This window comes from Aulonocara sp. 'chitande type north' Nkhata Bay, linkage group LG19 (assembly GCF_057382095.1).
Source record: "Aulonocara sp. 'chitande type north' Nkhata Bay isolate Kocher_YH1m ecotype deep benthic linkage group LG19, A_spYH_male_GT1.1, whole genome shotgun sequence".
NCBI classification, from domain to species: Eukaryota; Metazoa; Chordata; class Actinopteri; order Cichliformes; family Cichlidae; genus Aulonocara; species Aulonocara sp. 'chitande type north' Nkhata Bay.
Window position 1 is genome coordinate 17,704,960 of NC_141362.1, and position 27,678 is coordinate 17,732,637.

Genomic DNA, 27,678 nt, shown 5'->3' on the forward strand with positions numbered 1-27,678 from the left:
ATGTTACTCGAACTTCTTGTGGACCATCTGTATTTTGCAGAGGAGAACTGCACAGTGGAGGGTTTTGCTGAGGCCTGGTCACAGTCTCTGCCTCAGGATTGTCACTCAGTTTAGAGAGATTTGTGACTGACATGTTAGGCTAAGTAAAGGAGTCTGATAACATAAAATAACACTGCTTATAGCTTGTAACAAACTTGGTTACTTCCTTTGAATAAAACCTTGCATAAAATCCAGGACTGCTTTAGTAGCTTATTCTTATAACCCTTAAACACATGTCTGAAATCACTAACAACCCTTAAAGACACATATTTTTCAAACTCATGATCAATTGTAAACTTGAACCTTCTTGCTTGCAGCTACAATGAAGCCACTTCAGGACACCCTTATTAACACTTTAAAGCATCCAAACTTGCAAATGGTCTTCAGGTTAATTTTCTGCAGCACACTTGAGAAGATCAATATGTCCTTTCTTTGAATTGTTAGGATGAGCAAACCCGTTCTTGGCTTCTGGCAGGAGCTTGGGGACCCTTGTAGACACGCTAGAGATGACTTATGTTCCTTTCTTTCTCGCCCACTCACAAGGAGCAGATGAGTTCTCACTGTAGCTCCCGTTAGCCACCACGCGGACAAGTTCTTGTTTACAGATGATTTATTCAATGTTCGGCGACAAGATCACTCAGCGTCGTCATCATCATCATCATCGTGAGAACTACCCAAAGAAAACAATTGCAATAAGCAACATGTTTACAATAACTCTTATCACAGTAAATCCAAACAATAAAGGTATAGACACATAAATGCCCTTTTATGGCACTTTCATTGAAACTGAAATTAACAGAGGCACCCTGAACACACCTCATTGCCTGCTGTAGCCAAACGGGAGAAAGTCCGTTCTTCGCGCGAGCCGCTACTCCTCTCAACGGTGAGTCCACAATTGGGTTTAATTTAACTTAACTTAACTTATGTGTTCTTTAAAACTTAAGTCCAGTTTAAAGCAGTAGGACGATGCAGCTGAACTCACAGAGCGCCATGCTTCTCTGCTCTAGTGTCACCACAAACTCAGTCCGTGCTGCACGTTACTTCCGCTACCACCAATTACAAAACAAAGTTCCACAATTAAAGGAAACTTACAAATATAAACACAAGAAAAACATTGGAACACTTCACTGTTAGTTACAGTCCCATTTCACAAGCCTACAAGCCTCGCACTTCCAGCCTCAGCGGTCTTTAAGTACGCGGCCCTTGAGGACTGTTAAGGTTGCGTACTTTAAGGCTGCAGAACCTGAATTGCGATACAGCCACAGAGACATGACTGGCTGGAGAAACATGGCAGGCAGGGGAAAACAGAATGAAACACGAGGTGGAAACAAGCCACAAGAACTCACACAACCTATATAAACACAGACACAGAGCGAGAGACACCGAGGGCGAAGGCACAAGGGGAAAATGCTAAATAATCAAGGAACTAAACTGGGAATATAAGGAACTCACAACAGAATAACTAAAGACTACTAGTGAACCAGAGTTCTAGTTTGTGTGCTTCAAGGTCGGACATACTGTGCAGCCATTGGTGTTCCTATGCATACAATTGGTTATTTGATTTTTTTAGATCAGCAGTTTCTGAAACATTCAGACCAGCCTGTCTGGAACCAGCAACCATACGACATTCATATTCACTTAAATCATATTTACTTCCTCATTCTGATGCTCAGTTTGAAGTTCAGCAGTTTGTGAAGTATTAAAGTTCAGGATGTAGCTGCCTTGACTGGTGTACCAAACACAGGCAGCCATTACTAAAAGTTATCACATTGGTCTTGATGCATTCTCAATCATCCAGGAAAGTAAATCTCCAAAAGTTGATTCTGTTCATCTGGACGTAGCATTTTGTGGAAGAAACGTTTAAGGAACGGACCTCCCAGCCCATTGTTCCTCAGTGGGCTGGTTTCAGTCATTATGTCATTATGCTGTTTATGAGATTGGAGAAACCTGCAGTCAGCTGAGACTGATGAAGTCACTTGGATGAGTGACGAAAAGTTTCTCCCACAAAACGCTACGTCCAGATGAACAGAATCAACTTTTGGAGATTATCACATGGGCTTTGCTACCATCAATTTGAGTCACTAAACTGGACCTCTGTTTCTGGTTCTGCTCACAAGATTTTTAATGGAAATATATGAGTGAAATTCTACTATTTTATTTGTATGAAACTTAGCATTAATTAGCAGGAATCTGCTGTACCCAATCAGCCTGGAGTTTGCATGCTGCCCTCATTACGTTTGATTACAAAAAACATGTTGGTGGCTATAAAAGCTAAAACAGAGACTTAAAAAAACATAAGATGATATAACGGTGAGTCCACCTTTTGCAAATTCTTTGTTAGGATGATGCGTGTATGTAGGTTTCCATTCATTTGTCCCTTAGTCCCAAGCAGATTCAATGGACGTGGAAGCTATAGCACTGACAAGACAGTGCATGTTCTACTGAAGACATAAGGTGGATTTATGGTCTGTCTAAACCAAATGTCAGATGACTGGATAGGTCCCCTTAAATAGGATGTAACTGTGCTGTTCTCTATAACTTTCTCAAACTGACCTTCCAACATTTACACCTGCTTTGAGGCACTTCTTATGGGAACAAGCCTATCAGTGACTCCCTGAAGGCCTGACACCCAAAAATGAAAAGCTCCCACACCTCACAAACCGCATGCAAGCACTGTTATTAATTTGAAGAAGGAACAGTACCGATTACTGTTTTGTCTATCGCTGTTTATAACAGAAAGGCACTAGGGTGGTGTCATTCTTTTCTTGTGTCTGTTGGCAAAGCGAATAACTGCATCCCTGAAAATGTCAAACCATTTCTTTAGCTGCTGTATATCCTTTCAGCTGAGCCAGGCTCTGCCCTGCTGTTTCATTGCTTGACAACAGTGCAGCGAGCAGCCAAAGCAGACAGTATTTTTCCAGTAAGTTTTCATTTCAGGGACAATCCTTGCCAGTAGGAAATATGCTCTGTCACCTGAATTTTTCTGAATGCCATGGAGCTGCTGCAGTGCGCTTCCTGAAAGCGCTCATTGTCAACAACGTGCAAGGTTATCTCAATGGCAGCAGTGAATAAATTGAAAATTCTGAAGTGTGAGTCAGCAATGCAAGGAGACACAAATCAGCAAGGTTAAGCATTCAAACTATGGACACTTTGTTGCAGTTTATTGCTGTGCAGTCTAACAAAAATCAACAAGATCTGACAAAAGGCTCAACTTCTGACAGAATTCAACTTTAATACAACTTCAAAAAAAAATTTTTTTTAAAGAGGCCCTAAAAGTGCTACCATGTACTTTATTGCACCCGACAAAGTGGAGTGAAACAGCACCGGGCTTCTCAGCATGAGCTTGCCTGATTCCTCCATATCTTTTCTGTGACAGTAATTGCCAATGAAAGAAAACATTTCAGAAAGCATGAAAAGTAGTGAAGATGAAAATAAAACATGCTCCAAAAACCTGTGAAGTTGGAATTTATAGCTTTGAATGTGAAAAGTAGTTTGATGACTAAGTTTGAGTGGGAGCTGAATAATAAGTAGCAGGAATATGAGGAGGAAGAGTGTTACTTTGTGCTGTTAAGCTGGCACACTATTAGACACACTGCAAGGATTGTAGAAACTCTCTTCTCTGCATTATCTGGCTTCTTGGCCTTTTTGATTGGGATTGAACCAGACTGTTTACCTCGAATTGTGCTCTGATGGGATTTTACAGAAAGGTTAGGTTACCGTCTTATCCCCATTTCAGCATCACCTTAAGCGAGTAAATAAACCTCCTCTCTGCCAGGCGGCCCTCTGCACATCTAATTCCAGCAGTTTTGGGAGGGAACACCAACAAGCAATAAGCATCATGATTGAATGGTGTCACACATATCAAACGATGAGCGCCTTCATTCCGAGCCGCAGCATCTTCCTGTCAGGCGCCACCGCTTGCTTGCACTCGAGTTTAGCACAGCCTCCAAAGTGTTTTGACAGTTCCGGAGAACGTGCCGACGGATAGCAGACGGGGAAGGGATGGCGTCATATATTCGGTATCAACAAGCTGACACTCAGGACTCATCAAAGCGTCACAGCTTCACAACCGCCGTGTGACAAAATGACACAGGCTCATGTCAGCGTGTCAGATTTTAACACAGCCACTTTCCAAGAACAGGCCGCGAGGAGGAAAGTGGACCGACCCAGTGACCTGTTCTTTCCAGAACAGTTGTTGGACAATTGCAGTTTGAAGATACAGTGCATGGCCCGTAATAATCCCCCTCCCACTGCATCCCAGCCTGTCAGACTGACAACCTAACATTTTATAAGCACTGATGAATCCAGTTTTGTGTTGTGCTAACAGCTAATGTCATGCCTGCAGCAGAGGTTTGCAAACTGGGCCACAGAGGAAGGAGAAAAACGAGGTAGAGGCAGTGAGAGGGAAGTGATAGATGCATGCTGGTGTTGTGGTTCGGCCTGCTGATCAATGTGGCCACACAGCTCATGGAGGCATTTTAGGTATTTCAAAATCATTAACACATAAATGCATAATTTTGTGTCAAATAACCAATCAATAATCCATGCTTGACACACATATCAAGGATGATATAACATCAATCAACACAGGGGTTTTCTGAATCACTCTTTGTCTCTTCCCTCACCCTACCAGTAGGAAGCCCTGGAGAAGACCAAGGAGTTGCTACAGATTATTTATCTCGGCTGGCCTGGAAATGACTCTGTGTGCACCCCCTCTGTCTGCACCCCTCGATGAGCAGGAATAGGTTGCCTGGGTAAGGGAAGTCTGGACTTCTCTGCTCAGGCTCCTGCCCCTGTGACACGGACAGACAGACAGATGGAAGGAAGGAACAGTAACCCTGCAAACCAAACAATGACGCTTTCACGGTTACATTTGGACTTACATGTCATGCAAAGTGTACATTTACAAGCAGTGTTATAAGTGTTGTTACTCCAAAAAAAGTTATATAATACACATTGTCACTTTTTGAAAGAGTAACACATTACATGACTTATTTACCACTGCAGAAAGCCATTCATTGTGCTACTTGTTATATTACTACATTACTCTGTAACGTTGCCTTTATTGCACTGTTACTTAATTATCAGTTAACAATATAACCCTAAGGCTGCTGTCCCACGCTCTGGCACAAACTCCTAGCCTAATGAGGACACACACAAGGTCCTTCTTTGAATGTTTAAGTACAAACACAAACCTGAAAGCAACGCTGAAAATCATCCCAAAGAACATTTCACAAAACAATTTTGGAAGCGCAGTGACTCTGCGGTACAAATAGAGACAAAGTAGAAATGGAAGCTACAATGGCACAAACACGACGGGTCATCATTCCTCTTCTTACCTACTGAAAATTATGCTTTGGCTGCCCGGCTAGCATTGGCACACACTCGGCTTTAACATTGCTCTGCAGCTTCTTAGCTGCTAGTTTTATATATGGATGCTGTGCTTTAAGAAACTTTGCATGTTACACAGATTACACTTTCCCATCACATTCTTGTCCTTTTGAGCATTAAAAATAAAAATAATGGTTATATCACCACTCCTCAAAAGTTGTAGGTCATTCTTCTATTTTTTTCACTCCCTGCACAAGAAAGGGCATAACTCTAAATTTGATTACTTTATTTCGTGCGATTTTAATGTGACTAATGAATATTGTTCAAGAGCATCCCTGTAGGATGAGTTGGAAACGACAGGCCTATAACACTAATACCATAATCCAGTGTGTTTATGCACTACCTTATGTGTAAATGGGAAACTGCAGCAGCTTTTGGCAACATGCAGAATTTGACGCCCTGGAAATGAGAATGGTTGACCAAAGAACTGTACCATTTAAGAAACAGACCTGGGATGATATTTTTGTGAAAGCAGCTCAGTGAATTCAAAAGCTAAACCATATTAAATTCTTCTGCTGCTCCTGCTCTCCAGGAAAGGAATGTTTGTCTATAAGACACCTCATTCTCACTCTGACTCCACCTGATTTGCGGTGATAACCCACTAATTATGCGCATAATAATTTAGCGAAATTTGTTTTTTCCCTTGCGAATCCTGTTGTTGCAAGATGACATCACCAAAAACAGTCCAATCAGTGAGTCACCTGTCAGTTTTGGTATGTCTTTTTGTTATACTGACCAAACTACAGGTTTCATAACTTAGATCATTATTATCCCCTAAGCTGAAGTGAGATAAAAAATAATTGCCTGGGCTCCAAAAGTGTCAGACTCCTTATTTATGAAAAAAAAAACCATAAAGACCAAAAACATACTGCATAATGATGAATACAAAACTCAGTATACACAGCTCCCAGTCACAATTCAGCCCTGCGACTCATTTACAGGCAATTTCAGGTATGTTTAAATTTAGGTTGAACACTGAGAGCTCACACTGTACAGTGGATGTTACGGGGAGGGACTGAAGGCTTCTTTACCATATCAATACCACCATCTAAAGTGCTTCAGTCCCTGATGTGAATACATTACCCACAGTTATAGCAGCTGTGGTAGAATGAAATGAGAAAATGGTGGTGCTATTTCTGTGCGCTGTCAGCTGCATGCAGGCACAGTCCCCTAATTGCTCACCTTGGCCCTTGTGCAGCAAAGGCAGATGTGAGGAAAAACACATAACTCAACAACTGGCTCCGTGAATTAAATTAGTGACTGAAAAATTGATTTTTACTTTGCGTGTTCCAGTGAAACGAAATGCAAAATAGAAATCGCAACAGGCTTCACAGAGGGTATTATCTCAACAGTGACGGGCCTGAAGAATTATTTTATATCTTGATGAGGAGCAAATCCGACTGTGCATTGCGCTCATGTTTTGGTTTGTGCTTCTTAGATGCATCCAACCAAAACACCCCGAGACACACATGCATTAGCAGCAGCAATCTAATTATTGCCATGTGTGGAGGAAAAGGATTCACTTGGTAACGTCTCAGGAGTGACGCGATGCCATAAAACCCTGGCTCACTCAGAAGGAGTGGGAGTGCCAAGGTCTCTGTGGTTAGCTGTAACAATGCAAAGTCCTGTACTTGCAGGACTCCACCGTTTGGCTGCAGGATGTCTGTGGCACAAGACTGCCCTCCAGTGGAAGAGAGCGAAAAGAACCAGCTTTTCCACAGAAATGTGTCATTTCAAAAGGCCAGCACTGTTTCCAGTAAAATGGATTTGCTACAGAGTGGCTCGTTTTCAGAGTCGACTTTATTCCATAAAGATGAAAGCCACAGAATAAAAGCACATTACCCAGAGCGACATGGAAATGGACCACACAGGATATTGCCTCTGAGCTAGTACCAATCAAAGCCTTTGACATCTGGTTGTGCATATGTGTTAGAATCTGCCAGTCAGTCAGTGTGACAGTGGTCGGTTGAAGGCCTGCCTGCAAGACATGACTGAGGGCAGATAGACTAGTCAAAAGGCCTTGATTTTTTTGGTTAGGATGTGCTGTTTAAATAAAATTATATGGTGGGGCTTTTGGTGAGATGTACCTCAGAGAGCAACTAAGCAAATAAGAGCAGATGTTCTTACATTTTTGGATTTGTAAATCCGTGAAACAAATGTCTGGGAGTAAGGGATATATCCTTGACTTGCTTATAATGAATTTAACTGAGTGGCACAGAAATATGTGCTCTTTGCATTGCAAATCCTCAAACTATCTTGTTAACCTAAGACCGCAGGCTGTGTGAAGCATTTTGGATGTGATACCGATGCAATATGTAAAAACACTCCAGTACAAGCAAAACTGATGCATTCTTATTATAAATGTTGCAAATGTGTTGCATTTATTTACAAAAATATAATTGATGGAAATCATGTCGATCATGCCACATTTGGGGTTTTTTATATTGAACCGGTATGCCAATTTCACTCACTAGCTAGTGGAGGTAGAGATAATTAAACTTGCTCAATTTTTGCCAACCTCCAAAGTGTAACCAATTTCAAATGTTCACTCCACTTCAAAAAGATCTTGGTCTGTAAAAAAAAAAAAAAAAACAATTATCCCACACCTCGCTTGATGTGACCTCACTAAACACTTTCCTATTACATTTATAGTTTCAACCACTACTTTCAAGTCTTACTGATAATGGTATGATAATGATTTTATAAATTATAGTCCCATTAGAGTCAAAAAGGAGGATGGAGTACACTGTTCTTTGGGTAACTGCCCTTTTTCGAGTTGCTAAGGCATTACTGTATTTTATCATGTTTCTTAGTTTTCAGTTAAATCATAAACCACTACCCCATTTCCAAAAAACGTTAGAACACATAATGGAAAAAAAAAGAAAAAATTCATGTACCCAATTTTTATTCATAACAAAACACAGAAAACACACAACTTAGATATTTGAGTATTTCATTTTGAATGTGATGGCAGCCTCGTAAGAATTGTAACAGGCCCATGTTTACCGCTGTGTATCACAGTCCATAATGGTGCCTTTCCACATATGCAAGCTGCCAATTCCATAGATAATAATGCACCCCAATACCACCACAGGTGCAGTCTTTTGAACTGAGCGCTAATAATGAGCCAAATAGTGATGTCCATGTTTTTTGCCAATCAGCATATCCTCAGTAGAATTTATAGGATGCATCTGCAGGTAATGCCAACTTGTGACCAGTGTTGAGTGTACTGAAATCACATTACATTTTCAGGAATGTAGTAATGTAACACGTTACTGTACTAAATTCAGTAATTACATTACAGCTACAATCATGTTGTTACTTTTATTGCAAAAGTTCTTCAGCTATCTGCACGCTGGGTTGATAAAGAGGAAAACAAAACATCAAACAAACATGCTTTTTTCTAGTTAGCATGCTGAAGCGGTCTAGAACTTTTCAGGATACTATTTTTATTTTTATTGCACAAAAGGACAAGAGCTCATGGTAAAGTATGCATTCGGGACAGAATTAACCAAATAATCTCTACTAAGTGTAGTCACCGAATGGGACCTCTCTACCATGATTGGTACAAAAATATGGTTTGCTTATGTTGCTTAGCACTAATTAGCAGGTACTTAATGAGTGACGTCATGTTGGCTGCATCCATCATACACTTCATTCACATGGCTGTAACATTGGTTGAACTCAACTCTGAACTTTTTGATGCACAGTTTTCATTATTGTGTTTCTGGCCATTCGATCAATTCTTGCTTCATTTTACGTTCTTAGTCACATCACCCAAGAGAAAATTTTCATTGATCGAGTCAGGCTGCGACTCTTGACGCTATGCAATCAATTTTCTCATCTCTGGGGCTACAACAGTGGCGCGAGCCACATGGGACACTTTGTACCTGTCACATCCCATATGTCTGCCAATTCATCTTTCTGTTGATACGATCATCTTGACTCATAAAATATTATTCGTTCCCACTGCACATGTAAAGTATCTCTTATGTGATTACAATAAATAGAAGTCTGAGAAATCGGATGATGGCACTACTTTATAAGGAGCGTCTTATTTCCACTTTTCTTGTGAGTCTTTGATAGACAAACATGTACCCTGGAGGATTCTCTGAGCTCACTGTGTAAAAATTAAACATATTCTTCATTCTGCTCACAAACTCCCAACTCAGCTGGAGAGATTAAATTTCATGCTAAAAGAATAAGGGTGCACACAGGAAGGTAATTAATCACTTGTTTGGGGGCTTTCTTTGGCTCTCAGTGCGTTCTGGCCCCACTCAGAGACCCCTTCTCCAAAACCATCATGACATTTTTGTAATTACACCTTTTTTCCCCAGTGTAAAGCAGCTCGGCAGCTGTTGACAAACTGGAAAGGGGGGGGTCAAACAGAAAGAGCACGCTTATAAAAAGACTGAGCTTTAATGCATTTAATCCCACCAGTCACAGCAATGGCCATTACACCACAATTTTATTAAGTTTGTAAAAAATTTATTTTTTTATCAACTTGTCAACAACACATGACAGAAGTTATTTTGGCAATACACTTTAAAGTGAATCATAAAAGCAAAAGATTAGAACATAATGTTTCTGTATTGTTCAAATAGATATTTAGTATAGTCTAAGGGGGCACGCATCGCCTCAATCCTCAGCACACATTTTCTTTCCTAATTTTCTACAATGTTTGAATAGTGGGTGCTCATTTTAAAATGACCCAAGGTTCAAATAACAAAGGCAGTGAGGCCTGAAAGCTCACAATGAGAGCAGATGATGATCTTAAGCAAACAACCCTGGCTATAATCAGAGGCCCCGCCCACCTGCTGTTCATATCTCAGGTTTGCGAGTGGCAGCCAATAAGAAAAAAGTCAGCTTAAAACAAGAGTTGCCTTAAAGGGGTGGGTTGAAAAGATACAAATGTGGCAGGTGGGGTTCCTAAAACTACTCAATGAATTGTGTGTGTCCAGATATCTGGGAAAATTGCAGATTTATGTTGGTTATTTGCATTTTAGTTACCTAAGAGACGGTGCTGGCACCTCTTGCTGCAACAACTGGCACAGAATTCCCTTCATGTTCCATCTGTGAAGCTTACCAGCTGCATGTCAAAGCAGAAAATAATCCAGACGTGGCTTAGAACTATTATTGTTTTCCCACAAAAGTCTAGAATGCTAATTTCTTTTTCCACCCGAGGGACGTCTAAGGGGAAAAAAAAGTTCTGGAGCTAGAAATTAGCATAATGGGTCTGCCTTAAGTTGCTCATCTGTCACTGAAATAGTTTTGTCTTGGTATAATCTAAATATTACCTTCATGTCAATGCCACCGATGAATGTAAAGCCATGGCAAAAAAAGAAAAAGTACACTATGACACTGTATCATTATTTATTTAACAAAAATTAAGCCAAAATGCAGGACTGTGTGAAAACCCTAGTATACCCCCTCACTGCTTCCATTGGAGTTAGAGTATATGTAGCAGCCAGGTGTTAATAATAAAATGCAGTTGACTAAATGGTCATCAGCAAGTATGAGCACCTCTCTAAAAGCAGAACTATTAATGGTTTGCTGGTCTGCAGCATTCAGATGTGTGTTAGCACAATGCCAAGGAGAAAAGACATCATGATTCTGGAGAATAAAATATTGCTATTCATCAATTTGGTAAGGATTATAAGTCCATCATTCTCCAGTGAGAAAATTATTCACAAATAGAAACATTCAAAACAGCCACCAATCTTTCCAGGAGTGGACGTACAGAGGGTCAGAATAAAAGCTCAGAGAAATTGCCCCCAAAAAACCCAAGATCTCCATCTCAAGCCTCATTTAGCATGTAAAATGTTGATGACATATAGTTAGACAAAGACTGAACAAATGTGGATTCTTGGGAAACATTTCCGGGAGAAAAGATTCTTCTGTCTAAAATGAATATGGTACCACAGCTTAGCTTAGTAAAGATGCAAACCACAATAAAACAAAGCACAAAGCATCTGGAACAATGTCCTCCTGACAGAGAAGACCAACATGGAGATGTTTGCTTTTGATTTTTGGCTTCAGCCAAATGTGGTACTGTGCATTACGGCCAAAGTATAGAATCAAATGGGAGGCCATCTGTCTAAAAACTAAAGCTTGGCCAAAATTGACATGCAGCATGACAATGACCTAAACACAGCAGCAAATCTACAACAGAATGGCTGGAGGAGAAAGAAATTAAAGTGCTACAATGGCCCAGTCAAAGTCCAGACCTCAGGCTGACTAAAATACTGTCAGGATCCCAGAACGCTAATTAAGTTAATTTAAATGTAGCTTAATTTCCTTATCTGAATCATCGAGCATTTATCATGACTTTGGCAGGAATTTTAAAACCTGGTAACAACTAGATAATGTATGTCCTAATATGTAAAACCTTAGAATTTATAGAGGGTGTACTTGGTTTTGACCGTGACTGTAGCTTGCGGCTGTGACATGGAGAAATAGCATTGGAGTGTTATGTAACAGTTTGGACATATCACACTGATCAAACAAACTTGGATCCTGAAGAGGAGTTTTATCCTTGAAGGTCCCGGATAACAGAAAGAGCTAAAACAGCTATTCTCGGAATAAAGTGAGGGGCTGTTTCAAGGCACGGTGCTCGAGCAGTTTGATGTATGTGTCTAAGTACGAGGCCAATCCCAAAAGTAAGGCCTTCTATTTTTTTTATAAATACAAAAAACCGTTTATTTTCCATAATATTTAAATCATTTTAAAGTTTGAAGACTTATTTGTCTACATGCCATTTCGGTCGATGCATTGTTGTAGAAATTTTTGTAGGCAGTTTTACAATGCCCATGTCATACCTGCTCGCCGACGCCGCAGAATCGCCTTCCGAACAAATGTTCTTTCACCTTTGGGAACAGGTGGGAATCACTTGGTGCGAAGTCCGAACTGTAGGGTGGGTGGGTGATGAAGTTCCAAAGTTTTGCAGGAGAGCGACAGTTTGACGGACGACGTGTGGACGCGCGGGGTTGTGGAGAATGCTTGCACGCACAGTGCGCAACTGTGTTTGAGGAACGAAATTCGAATAGCTCCCTCATAAGTTGGAAGACTGTTTTGTGCAGTCAGACACATTCAACTGCAGAAAACAAATCAATCATCAATCAATAGATGGAGCTAATTGAATATCAATAGTTATGACCCCCATCAGGACCTACCTGAGGCACAGACAATTACCTGGCTAATTGTAAAAACCAAAGAGGACCACACAAAAGCAAAGCACATGTATTCAAACAGGCCTGCTCATTGAACATGCAAAATTATGCCTGGCCTAATTAATTTGCTATTAAGACTGGATTGATGTCGCCCTTCGCGATGCACACAACCAACCCATAATTGCCTCTGGTGTTGCATTCACAGGTTGGCCTCATTACCGAAACAGATGCTAATTCTGCGGAGCGGCTTCAGGTTGACAGGTGTGTGAGGTGTGTGCAGATCGTTCCACTCTGTCGGGCCAGGCGTAAAGTGAACCGAAGCAGGCAAAGTTGAGAACACATCATAATCGCATGCAGAGACATGCTCACGAGAACAAGGATTTTCTCTTTTTAGAGCATCTTTTAATGATAATGAATTTTAAATGGTAACAATTGGTGTGTAGGGAGCAAGAGTCTTAATGGCTCGGGAAAACAAACCCTGCAGCTGAATTATTTAGTTGTTCAACTAAACAATTTGTATTAGAGCTTCATAGTTTTTCCTTTTCCTCTGTTCATTAAGCTAACTGTTGACTAACTCCTTATAGATTTGTTTATGAAAAACACTCCATGACCAGAATTAGTGCAGCTGGTTCCCCAGAAGATGTTTATTCTTTTGGTGATTAACTCCATTAATATGTTTAGTAAAAACAAAGAACTACAAAAGCCCCGCCTTCCACCATGAGTTCAGCGCTCTTGTCAGATTAACACTGGTGTGTTTCAGCACTTTGGCTCAGAGTCAATTTCTCTGCCAAAACAGCCTCACATCTTCTTTGTCCGTTTCTTGGGTCTCTGGTCAAAATCATCAACCATCATGGAGTCGGGCGAATGGGAAGCATAGCTTCCATCAGATCCCACCCCTCCGGGTGAGGGCCCCATTACTCCTCCTGACTCACTCATGGTGGACATGGGCCCACCGTCCTCAAACACATCTCCGCCCAGGACCCCGTGGTGGTGGTGGTGATGATGATGATGGTGAGCCGAAGCTTGGCCTTCCTCGCCGTCCTGTGGCTCCACTTTTACCTGAGGCCACAGAGGGGAGTTGTTTGCCACACCTCCACCTTGGAAATGCATGAAACAAAGACGAATTAAGGAGCGAATTGGAATTTTTTTTTTAACCACTAAATGGGCAAATGGATTTAGTCACATTTATTTAAATAAACCTGCTGTAGCGAGAAACCTTGTCTTCAAGAGAAAGCTGAAGAAGCATGAGAGAAACCAGTTATGTATAACTTTTAAAATTACAGTTGATGCTTTGAAAACCTTAGTAAATGAAAATTACGACTAAACACAACAATCATTCGTTAAAGTATATGAATGTGGTTAATTCCATGCTGTCGCAGTTCTATAATATATATTAACTTCTCTTTGTGCTTGAAGTGACAATTAAGATTAATTTAAGAATTCCCATTACCAAACAAATAACATTGCTACAAACTACTATAAAGTTGCTAATGTTAAAAGGGAGTTCTTCCTCCCCACTATCTCAGAGTGCTTCTTATAGGGACTCATTAGGGTTCTCCCTCAAATATTGTCAAATCTTAGAACTGAGTTAAAGCTTACAGACAGCACTGCAGTTGTAATTGAAAGAGGGTAATGCAACCACTGGGATCAGTAATGACCTGTTGTGGACACAAAGCATTTCAAACACTAAACTACTGAACTTGGAAATAACTACTAATCAGTCCGAGTGGTAGAAAACATTTGATTAGGATGATCTTACCTGAGGTATGAGGAGAATGATCTCCATCCAGCCCTGAAGCCAGCCTCTCAGCATTGGCACCAAGGACCCCCATTGGCAAAGCCTGGTCCCCGGAGGCCAAGTCAGCCTCAGGCTCCTCACTAACAGGGAAGGGAATGTCATTCATGGCCTCCACCTTGATCTTCGGGGACTTTGAGTCCTCAAGAGCTTTCTCTGGATTTACCAGTCGCTCGTATTCCTCTGATAGATCCTTACTGAGCTGTAGGAATAAGATATTTCTGTGGTAAAGTAGGAGTCTGGATGATGTAACTGTTAAGGGTTTTCTATGAAGTCATTCAGCTCTAATTCAATGTAGAAAAAACATACAGTTAAACAGCCAGAGATATGAAACAGATTAGTATAAGACTTTGGAGGATGACAAATTGATGTTGTCTCATGTATTTATTTTTAATTTCTATTTTCTTTCCAGCCTTACCTGCAGCATGTAGCTGTGATAGTCCTTGATCCTCACTTGCCAGAATCGCTGCAAGGTCAGGACGCTGCCAATTCCCACCTCATGGAACACCTGCTCCACCACATCTGGGAAGGGACTGGCTCCAAGTCGAGCCTCCCTGTCCACTGCCACCCGCAGCAGGCGGGTTAGACGCAGGTAATGCTCGTGGACCAGATCCGTGAGCGTCTCCAGGACGCTTTCCTGAGCAGATTCGAAGCCAGCATGGGCCAGGACAGTCGCTACAGACTGATACAGTAGCTGCCTACAGGAGGGCCAACTCAGTTCTGTGACCTGTTCGCCTTTACCTCTAAAAACAGAAGAAGGAAGGAGATAAAGAATCATTGTTGACTAAGATTTATATGAGAAATGTGGAATACACAGAAATTTGGGATTTAGAGTCCTTCAGTGTCTAAATCTATTACTTCCTTCTCCCATCAGCTGATCATGATGGGAGGTGGTCATTGATTTCCCATGAAATAAATTTTTATAGATATAGAGGTACTGATTTAGAAAAGAGGACTGCAATCTGAAACTTACTTGTAAAAGTCACTTTCAGGGTCGCTGTGGCGGAGCTGAAAGGGCTGTCGGGGGGCTTTGCTATCCACAGGTAGCAGGTCATCTGGCATAACAGGTGGGGTGGGAGGGCATAACGGCAGGTTGGTATCAGCCTCGTCCAGCTTGCTGCCACCCTCGGAGGATGTTGAGCTCTGACCCTGAGATTGGGCTTGGGCTGCTGCCAGAAGACCTCGGAGACGGCGAACATGCTGGCACAGCTGCACTGTGTGGATGGTGAGGCTGCACGGCTCAGAGGGGATATCAAGCATTGTGGTGGGCCGTGGCCGCTGTGCAGAGGGCTGGTGCAAGGGAGGGTCCTGCATCTCCACGGATCGAAACTCACGCTGGAGCAAGTCAAAGGAACTGCGACTGGGAGGAGCCCCCGCAGGCCCCGGGATCTCACCCCAGTAACGCATCATGACCACACAAGGAGAATATAGACTGCAGTTGAGACTAAAACAGAAAGGGGTATAGAAAATGTGAATAAGTTTTGAAAACATCAAGGCAACTATTGTTCATATTAATTTGTTCAGTATGAAACTGATTTTGTTTTAAATTCAAGCAATTTTATTCTTTGTTTTCCTGCATTACTGTCTGGTTTGGCTTTAAACCATGCATTAAAATGTGATTATTTCACTGAACAAAGTGTGCAGCTGCCAAAGGAACACACAGAGCTTTGCTGAATCAAAGCTACCCTTTTGTCAGGTATTTAGTTAAGGCAATGAGCCTCTCTTAACATAATTAACAGTAAACCTATAAGTATTTTAGGCTCGCATAAATTAAAACCTACTGTACAAAACAAATGATTGTCATCTTTTTCTGTTAAAACTCTTGTGATTTAGTTTGCTGGGACTTCAAAGCCTCTTTAGAGAGGGACCAAAACTGTTTTATTTCTCACCCTAACAGAAGTCTGTGAAGCTTCCTGCTATTTCTTGCAATGTTACAAGCATATGTGTAATTTAAACCCCACTGTAAAATGTAAATAAATAAAAATAAAGTTAGTTATTTACAAGAAAACCACTTGAACAATTCAATTTACGTTATCCTGATCCACTCTGCACCACCAGTATTGCAATTAATTTAAATATTCTGCGAGGCCAATCACCCTCAATAATGTCCAGCTTTCGGGTTGTACTTAAATGCCTCTTGACAAAAAGGTCTCTAAATAAAACCGAGTCGTTAAATGTATACGACTCCGGTTAATTTTAGAGCAAATTACGCCAAATGTTGATCACAGGCGAACAAGTTGTGAAATACTGGTTTTGTAAAAAGCTGAAAACGCTAACACAACATTTAAAAGATCTGTTACAACTACATTGTTATCTCATGATCACTTTTCGTACATTTGACATACTTTAAGGGCAACATTTATGATAAACCAAGACAGCGTGGCTAGCAGCCTCTCCAAACTTAATAACTGATGAAAGAGCGGCAGGATACATGTCTATTCGCTATGCTTTTATATCCCGAAAAGAAGATCAAACTGCATTGGTTCCTTTAAAGTCTGAAGTCTATGATTAACAAAACCTGATGTTTTTCGAATGACAGAAAAACGCAAAATGTCTGTTGTCTGGCTGGAGTATAAAGCTGGGTTCCAGGACCTTTGCGGTTTGAGTTACTGATGCACTCGTTTATTTTAACTCAACGCCGAGCTACATATTTTAATGCATCACGGGCATGTTTATTAATGTAAATGAGGTTTTAAAAAAAACACATTGCTGTTACCCTGGGATGGAGGAAACGTCTGCTGTTGATTGAATGTTGAAGAAAGCTTAACGGGAAACTAAGGGTTTTCGTCCTTGGAGGAAAAGAACTCGGGTAAATAGCTATGTTGAATGTTTAGTTCCACAACAAAAAGTTCGTTTTGAATTGTACAAATTAAAAAATATATTCATGTAATGTGGGACTGTTTAAGAATTTATAATATCCGACGGCTTTCCTTCGATTTACATAATTTATCAGATGTAGTTGTAAATTTTTAAAGGTTAAAGTACCCGGCCAAGTTTGAGAGCTGCACCAAATAAACATGGCTGCCTCCCCGCCAGCAGCAGACGTGATGGACACAGGCGACGAAATGAACTCTGTAATGGACTCTAATGAGCGTTTGGCACCAGAAAATGGAGAGGAAGCCGGAGAGAAAGACTCGGGTAAAACTAAACAACCAGAAGCGGAGGAGCCTTTCAAGAAACCGGCTCTTTTTGCGGCGCCTAGCTTCACCGCAAAACGCACCAACGTCACTGCTCCGTCCAAACCCATCACAGAAAATAAAGCTGATGGCGAAAGCAAAACCTCTGAAAAAGGCCAAGAAAAGGACAAAAAGTCCGAAAAGGACAAAACCAAACCAGAAGCTAAACCTCGAGCGCTCACTACTAAAGCCCCCCAAGTTGGCAAATTACCCCCTCTCCCTTACACAGAGCCTCCCTGGGGTGGCACTGCTTCGGATACCCCGTACGCTCTTGAAATCCTAAAAAATGGCACCATAGTGGATCAGGTGCCATTAGTGGACAAGAGCTACTTTGTGGTTGGACGTTTACCTGTGTGCGATCTCTCCCTGGAGCACCCCTCGATCTCCAGGTACCACGCAGTGATTCAATACCGTGGAGAGGCCGGGGAGGACGCGGGCTGCATGGGAGAAGAGAAGGGCTTCTACATCTACGACTTGAGCAGCACGCACGGCACTGTGGTGAACAAGAACAAGATCCCACCGAAAACTTACATCAGAGTCCGCGTGGGGCACGTGTTGAAGTTTGGAGGAAGCACGAGGCTTTTTATCCTGCAGGTAATGTCTGTTGTGGTGATAAACGATGACAGGGAGGGTCTCTAAAAGGTCTTGATTTTAGCTGTTTGACACAGTGCTAATCTTGCCTGGTTGGGCTGATCAAGTTCTCTTATGGATTCCTTGCAGCTACACAAAAATGTTTCTCTGTAGAATAAACACGAATTCAGTTAATCATGCCTGTGCATTATTAAACAGCTTTGAATGATACTTTTTATGCTTTACTCTTAGACTCTTCTAGTGTAACTTTGCGTGGTTCACACTTCAAAATAATCCAAATTTTTCCCATACTGGGCCTTTGTGCTGCTCCCTGGTTCATCCTCTGTTTGCAGTATGCAGTTTTAGCTTCTCACTCATTAAGGAAATTGTATTGTGATTGGCTATGGCATTTAAGCAGAACATTTGAGCAGCAGATGGGTGCGGCTTCTGTGTGCCTAAGTATAACTATGGCATCATACAGATTAAAGTGTTGGGGAAAACTGTAAGAAATGCCATGTTTAGAGCTTTCAGCTTACACAAATTATCTACACACTAGCATTTCAGTCTTTGGCCACATTTAACATGATAAGCCACAACTGAAACAGGATATATATGACGGAAAATACAAAAAAGACAAGAGGTCTACTTTAATATAGAGGCAATATTCTTCATATGTACCAGCAGTATGATAGTTACTTTAAAAAAGGCAGAATAACGTGGCTGCTATTTGCCACAATATATAATAATACTTAGTAAGTGGTGTGAAAACACTACTTGTCATACCACCATATGTTACTCTACAGGTACCACACACATCAGTTACCGCAAGCATCTTTTACCGCATCATTCTTTACTTTTAGAAGGTTACATCAGCGTGTATCTGACATGATACAAGAAAGATATTAAGCTGTTAACCAATTAATCATTAAAAATATATTATCCATCATATAAAGCACTCCCAGATTGTGAGTGCAGTTTTTAGCCAGCCTTTTACATCAGGGATGTTTTGGGTGCATAAATTTGGAAAAGGCATTCAACTTCATACCTCAGGGCAGTCCTTTGGTCAATGTTTTCGGAGCATGACCCTTTATTATGAGTTATTCAGTCCCTGTACTACTGCATGTACACCTGGTTAGCATTGACTGCACTAAGTTAGACTCATGAGAGTCCCAGGGCTGCACTTTATCAATGATTCTTTCCATAACTCTTATGGACTTAATTTTTAAATACAGCCAGAAGGTGGAGGGTGGCTGGTGGCCTTAGAATCACAACTTTCCTTTTGTGAATGATGTCTGCTGGCTTTACCGAGCAGTGAAATCCAGCTTGTGCTGGGTATGATAAGTTCAGTTATCTTGGGGTCTTTCTACACTGGCAAGAGATGGGATGAGAGAATAGACTGGTGCTGCTCAACATCAAAAAGAGCCAAAAGACGTGTAAAGCTGCTCCTGTATGTGTGCTTGCTGAGGTGTTTCTGGGCATGTCCATTTGGGAGGCGATTCAGGACAGACTAGAGAGAACATTTCTTTTAACTGGCTTGAAATGCCATGCTGTGTTTCTAGAAGAGCTGGGAGAGAGAAGCTTGTGTGTTATGCAAAGAAAAAGAATCATCCATCAATCAAAATTACAAACATTCAGTACTGTAACTGATTTCTTCTTCATGTACCAGAAAAATGTTTTATGCATGTAAGATTTTCAGGTGTGAAGGGATATATTTTAAAAAGAGTAACATTTGAGTGTTGAGCTTCATTTTCTTTTTGCAGGGTCCAGAGTTTGATGAGGAAGACGAGTCTGAACTGACAGTGACAGAGTTGAGGGAAAAAGCTCGCAAACAGAAGGAAGAGCTGGAGAGGAGGATGATGGGAGATGGTTCTGATGAGGAAAAAGAAGAAAAGGAGGAGGATGAAAACAGGGACGATGGCAGAGTGTCAAATGAAGACTCTGGCTGTTCGTGGGGAATGGGTGAGTGTGTCACTGCTGTTGCTGGATGAAGCTGGAGTGTGTTACGTGTCATTTGGTTTGATACATGATTTCAGTGTTTTGGGTCTTTCTCTTACCTTTCACATTACCTCTGCACAAATCCTCCCTGCAGTCGAAGAAGCAGCTCCAGAGGAAGACGAGAACGAGGAAAACCCCTTTTCAACAGAATTCCACGAAGACCAGGAAGCAGCCTACCTGAAGGACCCCAAGAAGGCTTTGCAGGGCTTTTATGACAGAGAAGGTGAGAAGAAGTATTGCAGGGCATTAAAAGACTGAAATTAAAATCAAGGAAATTAAGGTCTGTACGTATTTGCTGGAAAAAAAATCAGTTACTCCAAAAGGTCGAGGGTTATTTTGGGCAAGTTGGCCTAAGATAGTTAAAAACCATACATCAAAATGAAGGGTCCAAATTCTTTGTTTTTTATGACCAACAGCTGAAAATCCAAAAGAAACTTTACTGTCTCATGAGATTAAAGAATGGTTAAATACTCTCAGTTGTAGAGGTTAAAGAATATACTAACTAGCAGTTAACTAGAACTCACAGACAGCAGATTCTGCTTTTTTTTTTTTTCACTGAACTTCTTTGCTTGTCTTCTGTAGGGGAGGAGCTGGAGTTTGAGTATGAGGACAAGAACCACGGCACCTGGCTTTGTAGAATAAAGTAAGGGGAATAAATTCTTTTGTTTTTTTTCCAGGCAGGCTGTGAAGTGTTTATCGAGCTGTATGTGCTGACTGTTAATTTTTTATTTTTATTTTTAAAAACAGGCTGCCGGTGGACGACGCTATGGGTCGTCAGCTGGTTGCAGAGGTGACCCACACAGGAAAGAAGAAAGAAGCTGCCATCCAGTGCTGTCTTGAGGCGTGTCGCATGCTGGAAGCCAGAGGGCTGCTGCGCCAGGAAGCAGGTTTGTGTGCTCAGTCCCGTGTTGAGAGGACTGGAAGTTGTGTTGGAAAATTCATTAAGAGTTTCTGCATCTGATTTTCAGTGTCCCGTAAGCGCAAGAAGAAGAACTGGGAAGACGATGACTACTATGACAGCGATGATGACACCTTCCTGGATAGAACCGGCACAGTGGAGAGGAAAAGGCAGGAACGAATGAAGAAAGCGGGAAAGCTCGAGGAGCGGCCCGAGACCTATGACTCACTGGTAAACATCTGCATAGTTTTATAAATGACAGGAGCGTAAAAACAACAGACAACAGTGAGAGCATCAACTGGGTACTGTCTTTCAGGCTGTTTTCTGAAAGTTTTAAGGGCTCCACTGTCTGTAAGGGGACCTATTCTGTAAATTTCCAGCTCCATATTTATATGCTGGGCCATGGTGCCGCCCCTCAGTTCATCCTGTCTAACTTCAAAGAAGTTTACTCATGTAGTATGTCCAGGACTTGTCTGTCCGCAAACTGAGAAGGAGATTTTATACCTGACAGACAAATCAAGAGCATTTAAAGCATCATCAGCCATTAAAACACATCTAAAGAAAGAAGCGATTTTCTGCACGTGTCCATAACTGTTGATTATTTTTCTGTAGGTGGCCAAACTGGAAGAGGTGGAGAAGGAGTTGGCAGAGACTCAGAAAAAGCTCAGTGCTGGAAAGGGAGGTGAGCTGTGATCACCTGTTCACACTTCTACAGACTTTAAAAGGTCCAGTCTGTAACTTTTCACTCCTATCAGAGTCTTTGACGTCATCGACTGAGGACTCGCTGGAGGCCTTCATGACCGCAGTGAAAAGCGAGGTAGCGATGGACGCGGTGGAGCGCAGGAAGCTTCACGTGCACATGGCCGACTTGCGGAAAGATGCTCAGAGGCTCCGCAAACTGGTTGAACTCACGAGGCCGGCGCAGATGCCCTCCTTGCTGCCCGGGTCAGACAAAGCAGCAGTTTTTAACCTAAAAGTTATCCTATGAATGTGTCAGATTGAAGTTGATATTTTGATCTGTCTTGATTTGATAGCAGCTCAGAGCAGAAGTCGAAAAAGACCCTGCCGATGTTTGGAGCCATGAAGGGAGGGAGCAAATTCAAACTGAAAACTGGTACTATTGGGGTATGTGCTTTTTGACATGCTTGCATTTCCACTGAAGTTGGTGCTTTTAAGTTGTAACTTTATGCATGATATGATTTCTTCAAATACTCCCCTACCAACTGTGATTTTTAAATGTATTATATGTAAGACCTGCATTAACTGTGCATCCTTCGTACTCAAGGTTCTGATCAGATAGAAATAAGTTAATATAAGTCAAGGGTTTCCTGCATAAATTGAGCCTTTTAGGGTGACTACATATGAAGTCTGGGTTAATAAAAATGTCTAACATAATAACTGCACAATTACTAAAAAGCTTGATAGCTAGCCAGATGGCGTAGCAGACTTGGGAAAGGCCTTGCGCTGTAGTAAAAATAAATGAAGGATAAAGAAAAGAGAGCACTAAGCAAGGAGCTCATTGTTGTGCCTGTACTGGGCTTTTACTGTGGGCCAGGCTCACGTTACTCTGCCCATGCAGCAACAGCAAACCATGGGAGGCAAAGGTAACTGCAATGGTGCAGGGTTCTTGTAAGGGATTTCACTTATTTGGTTCTTGTTATTGTTTTTTTTGGTCACTGCCCTTCTCCTTATTTCCCAAATTGTACATTCTCCCCACGAGAATGAGAGCCAAGCACAGGTGGTGAGGAAGAGACTGTCAGACTTTGTCCTTTACTATCTTAAATAACTGATACAACATGAATAAAAAGGACCAGTGGCTTTAAGAGTCCTCCTCTCACCTTGGCTTTTACAGTACAGCTGTTAGTTACACCTCTTTTATATCTGAAGATAAAAACGCTGTTACAAAATTGAAAATGACAAACTTTAGTGCATCATTAGGAACTGATACATCCTTCAGCATGGCATTGTGAGAGCGACATCCAGGCCACAGGCAGTAGGATGGAGGATGAAGGAGAGGAGGCGGCACCTCTGCCTGCTTTCCTTGTTTCCATTTCCTGCTTTATTATGATAATTGCTTTTCCTTGTATTGTATGTCACCCTCCCTTAAGTTGTGGCCTTTATCTTCCTACTAACAGAGCTCAGTTGTTTGTTTGTGTGGTTTGTTTTATTTAAATTTTTTGTACTTAATAAAATACTGTGACGCTAATTTTAGGTCATAGCACCCAGCACTAACTGCATTGTCTTTTCTCTTGCAGAAGTTGCCTCCTAAGCGGCCTAACCTGCCTGCTGAGCTCTTCAACATGAAAGAACTTCCACCTGATGGGGAAGAAGAGGAGGAGGAAGAAGAAGAAGAAAAAGCACAAGAAGAAGGGGAGGCAGTGGCAGACAAAAGTGAGGATAATGATGAACTACCTGGTAAACGTATTGCTGAGTCCGGCGTATCGACGTCTAAAGAATCATCTCCTTCTGAGAATAAAAGAGATCAACTCAAAGTCTCAGAACACCTGAAAGGTAAAAGCACAAAAACATGCAGAATGCCTTTTTTTTTTTTTTTATTATGTTCATGCATTTAATTTAAATTTTTCTTTAAGCCACTGGATGGCAGTAAATCTGCAATGCATGCTGCTGTCATACTGTAACGCCTCCTCGTACATATAAACAGATTAAATATGTCGCAGTGAAATGCTTAGATCTCCTTCTTTCATGTTCTATTTTTTGCACTTTAGGTACAAAGTCAAGTAATATCTGTGCCTGTGGCTCGTATTTAAAGTCTTAACGGGATGTGCTGAATCGTGCGTGTCCTCATTATTACACACTTTATTTCTGTTTTCATGCCTTCACGTCAGATCAAAGCCACAAACAGCAGAGGAGGAGCGGGGAGTCTGAAGCAGCGGAGCAGGTTCCCGAGCATAGCAGCAACAAGCCGGTGGCCCTTTTGAGTCCAGGTGTCGTGTTTTATTGCTGTAAAATATTTCTCTGTACTCTCTCTTAGATGTAGTGTTAAATCTTCTTTCCCCACTGGCATTCAGTAAAAAACAAAAAAAGATTACCACAACCTTTATAACACATAAATGTCCTTTTTCTGAATTTGAACTTTATTGCTAAGACTTTGAGTGACCTTTGCAAGAGTCGAGGTGGAGGAATGCAGTGAACAGTACATTTGCAGAATGACTGAAACTAGCCCACTTTCAGTCATTGATCTAATGTACTGTTTATAAGATTGGGGAAACCTGCAGTCAGCTGAGACTGAAGAAGTCACTTGGATGAGTGACGAAACGATTCTCCAACTGAGAACGCTACGTCCAGATGAACAGAATCAACCTTTTGGGATTTACTTACCTGGATGATGAGCATGCATCAAGTACTTGGTGCTCCACCACTAATTTACATTACCTGCATATCCCCAGAGTCCAAATCCAAAGGTGCCGGCGAGCCAGCGACAGACCCCAGCCCCAAGAAGAAAAAGAGAGTGATGGGCCCCGGCAGGGTAGGCCCATACTCACAGCAGTAAATGTATACCTGTACAGTTTATTGCCACATGAATGCATAAAGCGAATTTCCTCGTCATGTGTCTCCACAGCCTCCTGTGCAGCTGTCAGCACAGTATCCACAAGACGACCCCGATTATTCTGTGTGGGTGCCTCCTGCAGGTAAACCTCCCGAGCTGTGTGACTGACGTTCAGCTGATCACTTCCCTGCATCACACTCAATCTTGTTAAGCAGCAGGAACAGTAGCGGTTAGGTTAACCCTGCTGTTGTTTTAAGAGATAGAATTACAGCAGTTCTTTTGACTCGCTGACACCGGCGGGGTTGCATATTTCCTCTGCTTGAATGAAGAAAGGCCCAAATATTTTCCTGACCAAAGGAATCAAACAGGCTTTCATGGTACATTTGCACAGCTGAAATAGCTGCAACATTTTCATTGTTTGCTGAGGAATGCAGATCAAAGTCACAATTAAGGGATAAGATAAGCTTGAATTGCATAAACTTCCAGATTGAGCTTTTATTTTAGGTCAGATTTAACTGCACTGCTCCGATTAGGTTAATGATGAGGTATGCAAACGCATGTGATACTCCTGTTGCCCAGTTTGACAAGAATTTGCTTTTTAGTTTCTATGCGTGAGGAGGAGGATGCACCTTTTGTGTTTACTCGTGTCTTTTCTTCACTTGTAGGTCAGACTGGAGATGGACGCACACACCTAAATGACAAGTATGGCTACTGAGGGGGAAACGTAACAGAGCTCTTCTGTTTCTACGTGAGATAATACCTGCAGTACAAAGCCTCCAGTCTCCTTAGCCATGACCATTAACCCCCTCCAGCCCAGCCCAACCACTGTTTAACAACACAGAAGCCTGTAACAGAGCAGGACGGGCTGAGACAGTAATGCTGCACGTTTTTACTTCTCTCTCTAGGAGATTATTCGAAACAGCACACCATTTGGGTTCACATTAAACAAGCAGAGTGCCAGCACACTGGGCAGCCAGTGTGCTGGCACTCTTCCCCACTCATAATAATGGAGTTGGGTAGCACTTGAATTTTTTACTTTTTAAAGAAAAAAAATTAAAAGGAAAGGTGGGAAATTTCAATTGAATTCTATAACATCTGAGCAGAAAATATGAGGAGACAGAGCAAGAGCAGCAACTGATCCAAATTCAGCTTTCTAGTCTTTGGCTGCTCCTCTTGCAGTTAAATCCACCTGACATCCAATCTGTATCCCTCCCCTGTTTGGCTTCAGTCGCTTGCTGGCATAACTTTTTTTTCCTCCTCCAAAGGAGTGTGTGTAGCAGGGAGGGAGAAAGAGGGAGAGCATTGGAGCAGCTTTTCTGACCATCTGGACACTTGGATGGCTTACTGGATGAAACGCAAGCTGATAATGACTCAAGCTAAGTGGAGTGTGTGTGTGTCTGTATCCATTCAGACACACACACAGAGCCCAACCTTCTCAAAGTTCTTTTTTTTTTTAAACAAGATTGCCTTTATGAGCGAGTTAGCGGTTGGTGTGTGTTTGCCCGGAGCAGGATTCCTCGCTTTGCAAAATCCCACTCATTGCTGTTCTCTTGGTTTCCTGCCAGACTTTCCACCCTCTTTCCTGTTGTCTTTGCTCCAAACACAAGTTAATAAACTGTATTTTGTTACATAAATGTATAATAAAATTGTCTGTACATAACCTCAGAGCTACTCTGTTTGTTTATTGCTTTAGGATTATCTGAAACTTTCCCTCTCTGGGGCTCCACTTCTCACCGAAGCCGGTTTTGACGTCAGACTTTCTTTTTCTCCCTTTCAAGCTCCCTCTCACACACACAAAGAGCGTTTCTCTGGCTGCGATTGAGTACAAAGAGGCTTCTGGTCTTGGCTGTAGGTCTTTGCAGTGACCTACTAATCAGCCGATGGATTCCTGAAACACAGGGAGACCCTTCTCAGGCACAGACAGCATGATGAAACATAAGCTTGAACACAGGCAAAAGAACAGGAAAAAGTAGCAGATTAATAAATTTTTGGATTTTCTTTTGTCCTGTCAAATTCTAGCAATCTAAAACCATCATTTGAGAAAAGCCCTAGAATCATCAACAAGGATTTCTGCTGAATACAGTGCCTTATGTTTTGTTCGGTGGTGGTTTTATATAAGCAACAACTTCCTGGATTTTGTTTTTGCTGCCAGAGAGCACCTGTCAGATCAGCCTTCAGAACCAGTTGGCACTTCCTTCCTTAGAGGTAAACTGAAGTTTGGGGTTGACAGCTGGCCAGGAGGCAGTGAACATAAAGTGGTAGAAGATAAATATTTAAATAAATTTTTAACTTTTGCAGAAATCAAACTGAAAAAAATTATAATAATAATAATAATAATAATGTGTCTGAGCAATTTGTCCTGGGTGTAATTTTAGGTAAGGTGGGGATTTGTCTCTACCTCTTTACATTTCACCTAAACCAAGAGTCTTCCATCAGCAGAAAATATTTTACTGGGGTTTTTTCCCTCCCATTTTCCAGGTGTTGCACAGAGGAGAGCTGGTATGCAATTCACTTGTGAGCTTTGTTGTTTTGTCATAGGTTCCATTTAGAACTTTTTATTGACAGAACTAGAAAGTGTAGCCAGTGAGCAGTGAGTGTCCGCCTGTTGGCTTCATTTAAGTATTAGGCACATTTTAATTTCATGCATTTGACCTGGAGCAGCTGAGAAATTGTAGCAGCAGCCTTGTAGTGATGACCTTCAAAACAAACTTCCGTTTGTGTATAAGAAGCAGCTGCTGTGGTGGTTGAATTTACTACCACTAAAGGAAGGCTTTGTTTTGTTAAACTACAGCTGACAAATGGCATCAACATTAGCTAACTAATTGTTTATTGGCTTCACTGTAAGAAAAATTAAAGGCTGTATGTGGGTTTAGTTAAATTGACGTAAATGTAAATATTTCTTTAAGCCGTTTATAGCTGTGTGCATGCCTATCCATTAAAAAAAAAACTGCTTTGCAAGCGCCCCCTGTTGTGCCTCAGGCTAAACTGCAGCCAATTTCTGTACAACGTGATTAATGGGAGTCGCCGCCACTCTCTACCAGAGATGGGCAGTAACGCGTTACTTGTAACGCGTTACTGTAATCTGATTACTTTTTTCGAGTAACGAGTAAAGTAAGGGATTACTATTGCAAAATCGG

General features: G+C 41.6%; 2 protein-coding genes across 9 annotated transcripts; one reads left to right on the forward strand and one right to left on the reverse strand.

The window, feature by feature from the left end:
* Positions 1-13,215: 13,215 nt before the first annotated feature.
* On the reverse strand, positions 13,216-24,734 carry supt7l (SPT7 like, STAGA complex subunit gamma). 7 transcript variants are annotated; one of them, XM_086274434.1, is made up of 7 exons: positions 23,446-24,734; positions 20,195-20,341; positions 17,920-18,063; positions 15,368-15,838; positions 14,813-15,137; positions 14,359-14,596; positions 13,216-13,696 (listed from the first exon to the last, which is right to left on the reverse strand). In XM_086274434.1, the coding sequence occupies exons 4-7, from the start codon at positions 15,802-15,804 to the stop codon at positions 13,398-13,400; spliced, it is 1,299 nt and encodes a 432-aa protein (XP_086130560.1). In that variant the 5' UTR covers positions 15,805-15,838; positions 17,920-18,063; positions 20,195-20,341; positions 23,446-24,734; the 3' UTR covers positions 13,216-13,397. The 7 variants fall into 7 exon arrangements, with proteins under 7 accessions (XP_086130560.1, XP_086130558.1, XP_086130563.1 ...); XM_086274432.1 differs by having other exon boundaries at positions 17,920-20,009; XM_086274437.1 differs by lacking the exon at positions 17,920-18,063.
* Positions 17,115-26,221, forward strand: slc4a1ap (solute carrier family 4 member 1 adaptor protein). Of its 2 annotated transcripts, none has more exons than XM_086274429.1 (15): positions 17,115-17,203; positions 17,370-18,164; positions 19,901-20,099; positions 20,230-20,358; positions 20,718-20,778; positions 20,883-21,022; positions 21,104-21,264; positions 21,646-21,715; positions 21,789-21,978; positions 22,068-22,158; positions 23,289-23,544; positions 23,880-23,978; positions 24,441-24,520; positions 24,614-24,683; positions 25,207-26,221. In XM_086274429.1, exons 2-15 carry the CDS (start codon positions 17,412-17,414, stop codon positions 25,254-25,256), a joined length of 2,349 nt encoding a protein of 782 aa, XP_086130555.1. In that variant the 5' UTR covers positions 17,115-17,203; positions 17,370-17,411; the 3' UTR covers positions 25,257-26,221. The 2 variants fall into 2 exon arrangements, with proteins under 2 accessions (XP_086130555.1, XP_086130556.1); XM_086274430.1 differs by having other exon boundaries at positions 17,116-17,203; positions 22,071-22,158; positions 25,207-26,220.
* Positions 26,222-27,678: the final 1,457 nt, after the last annotated feature.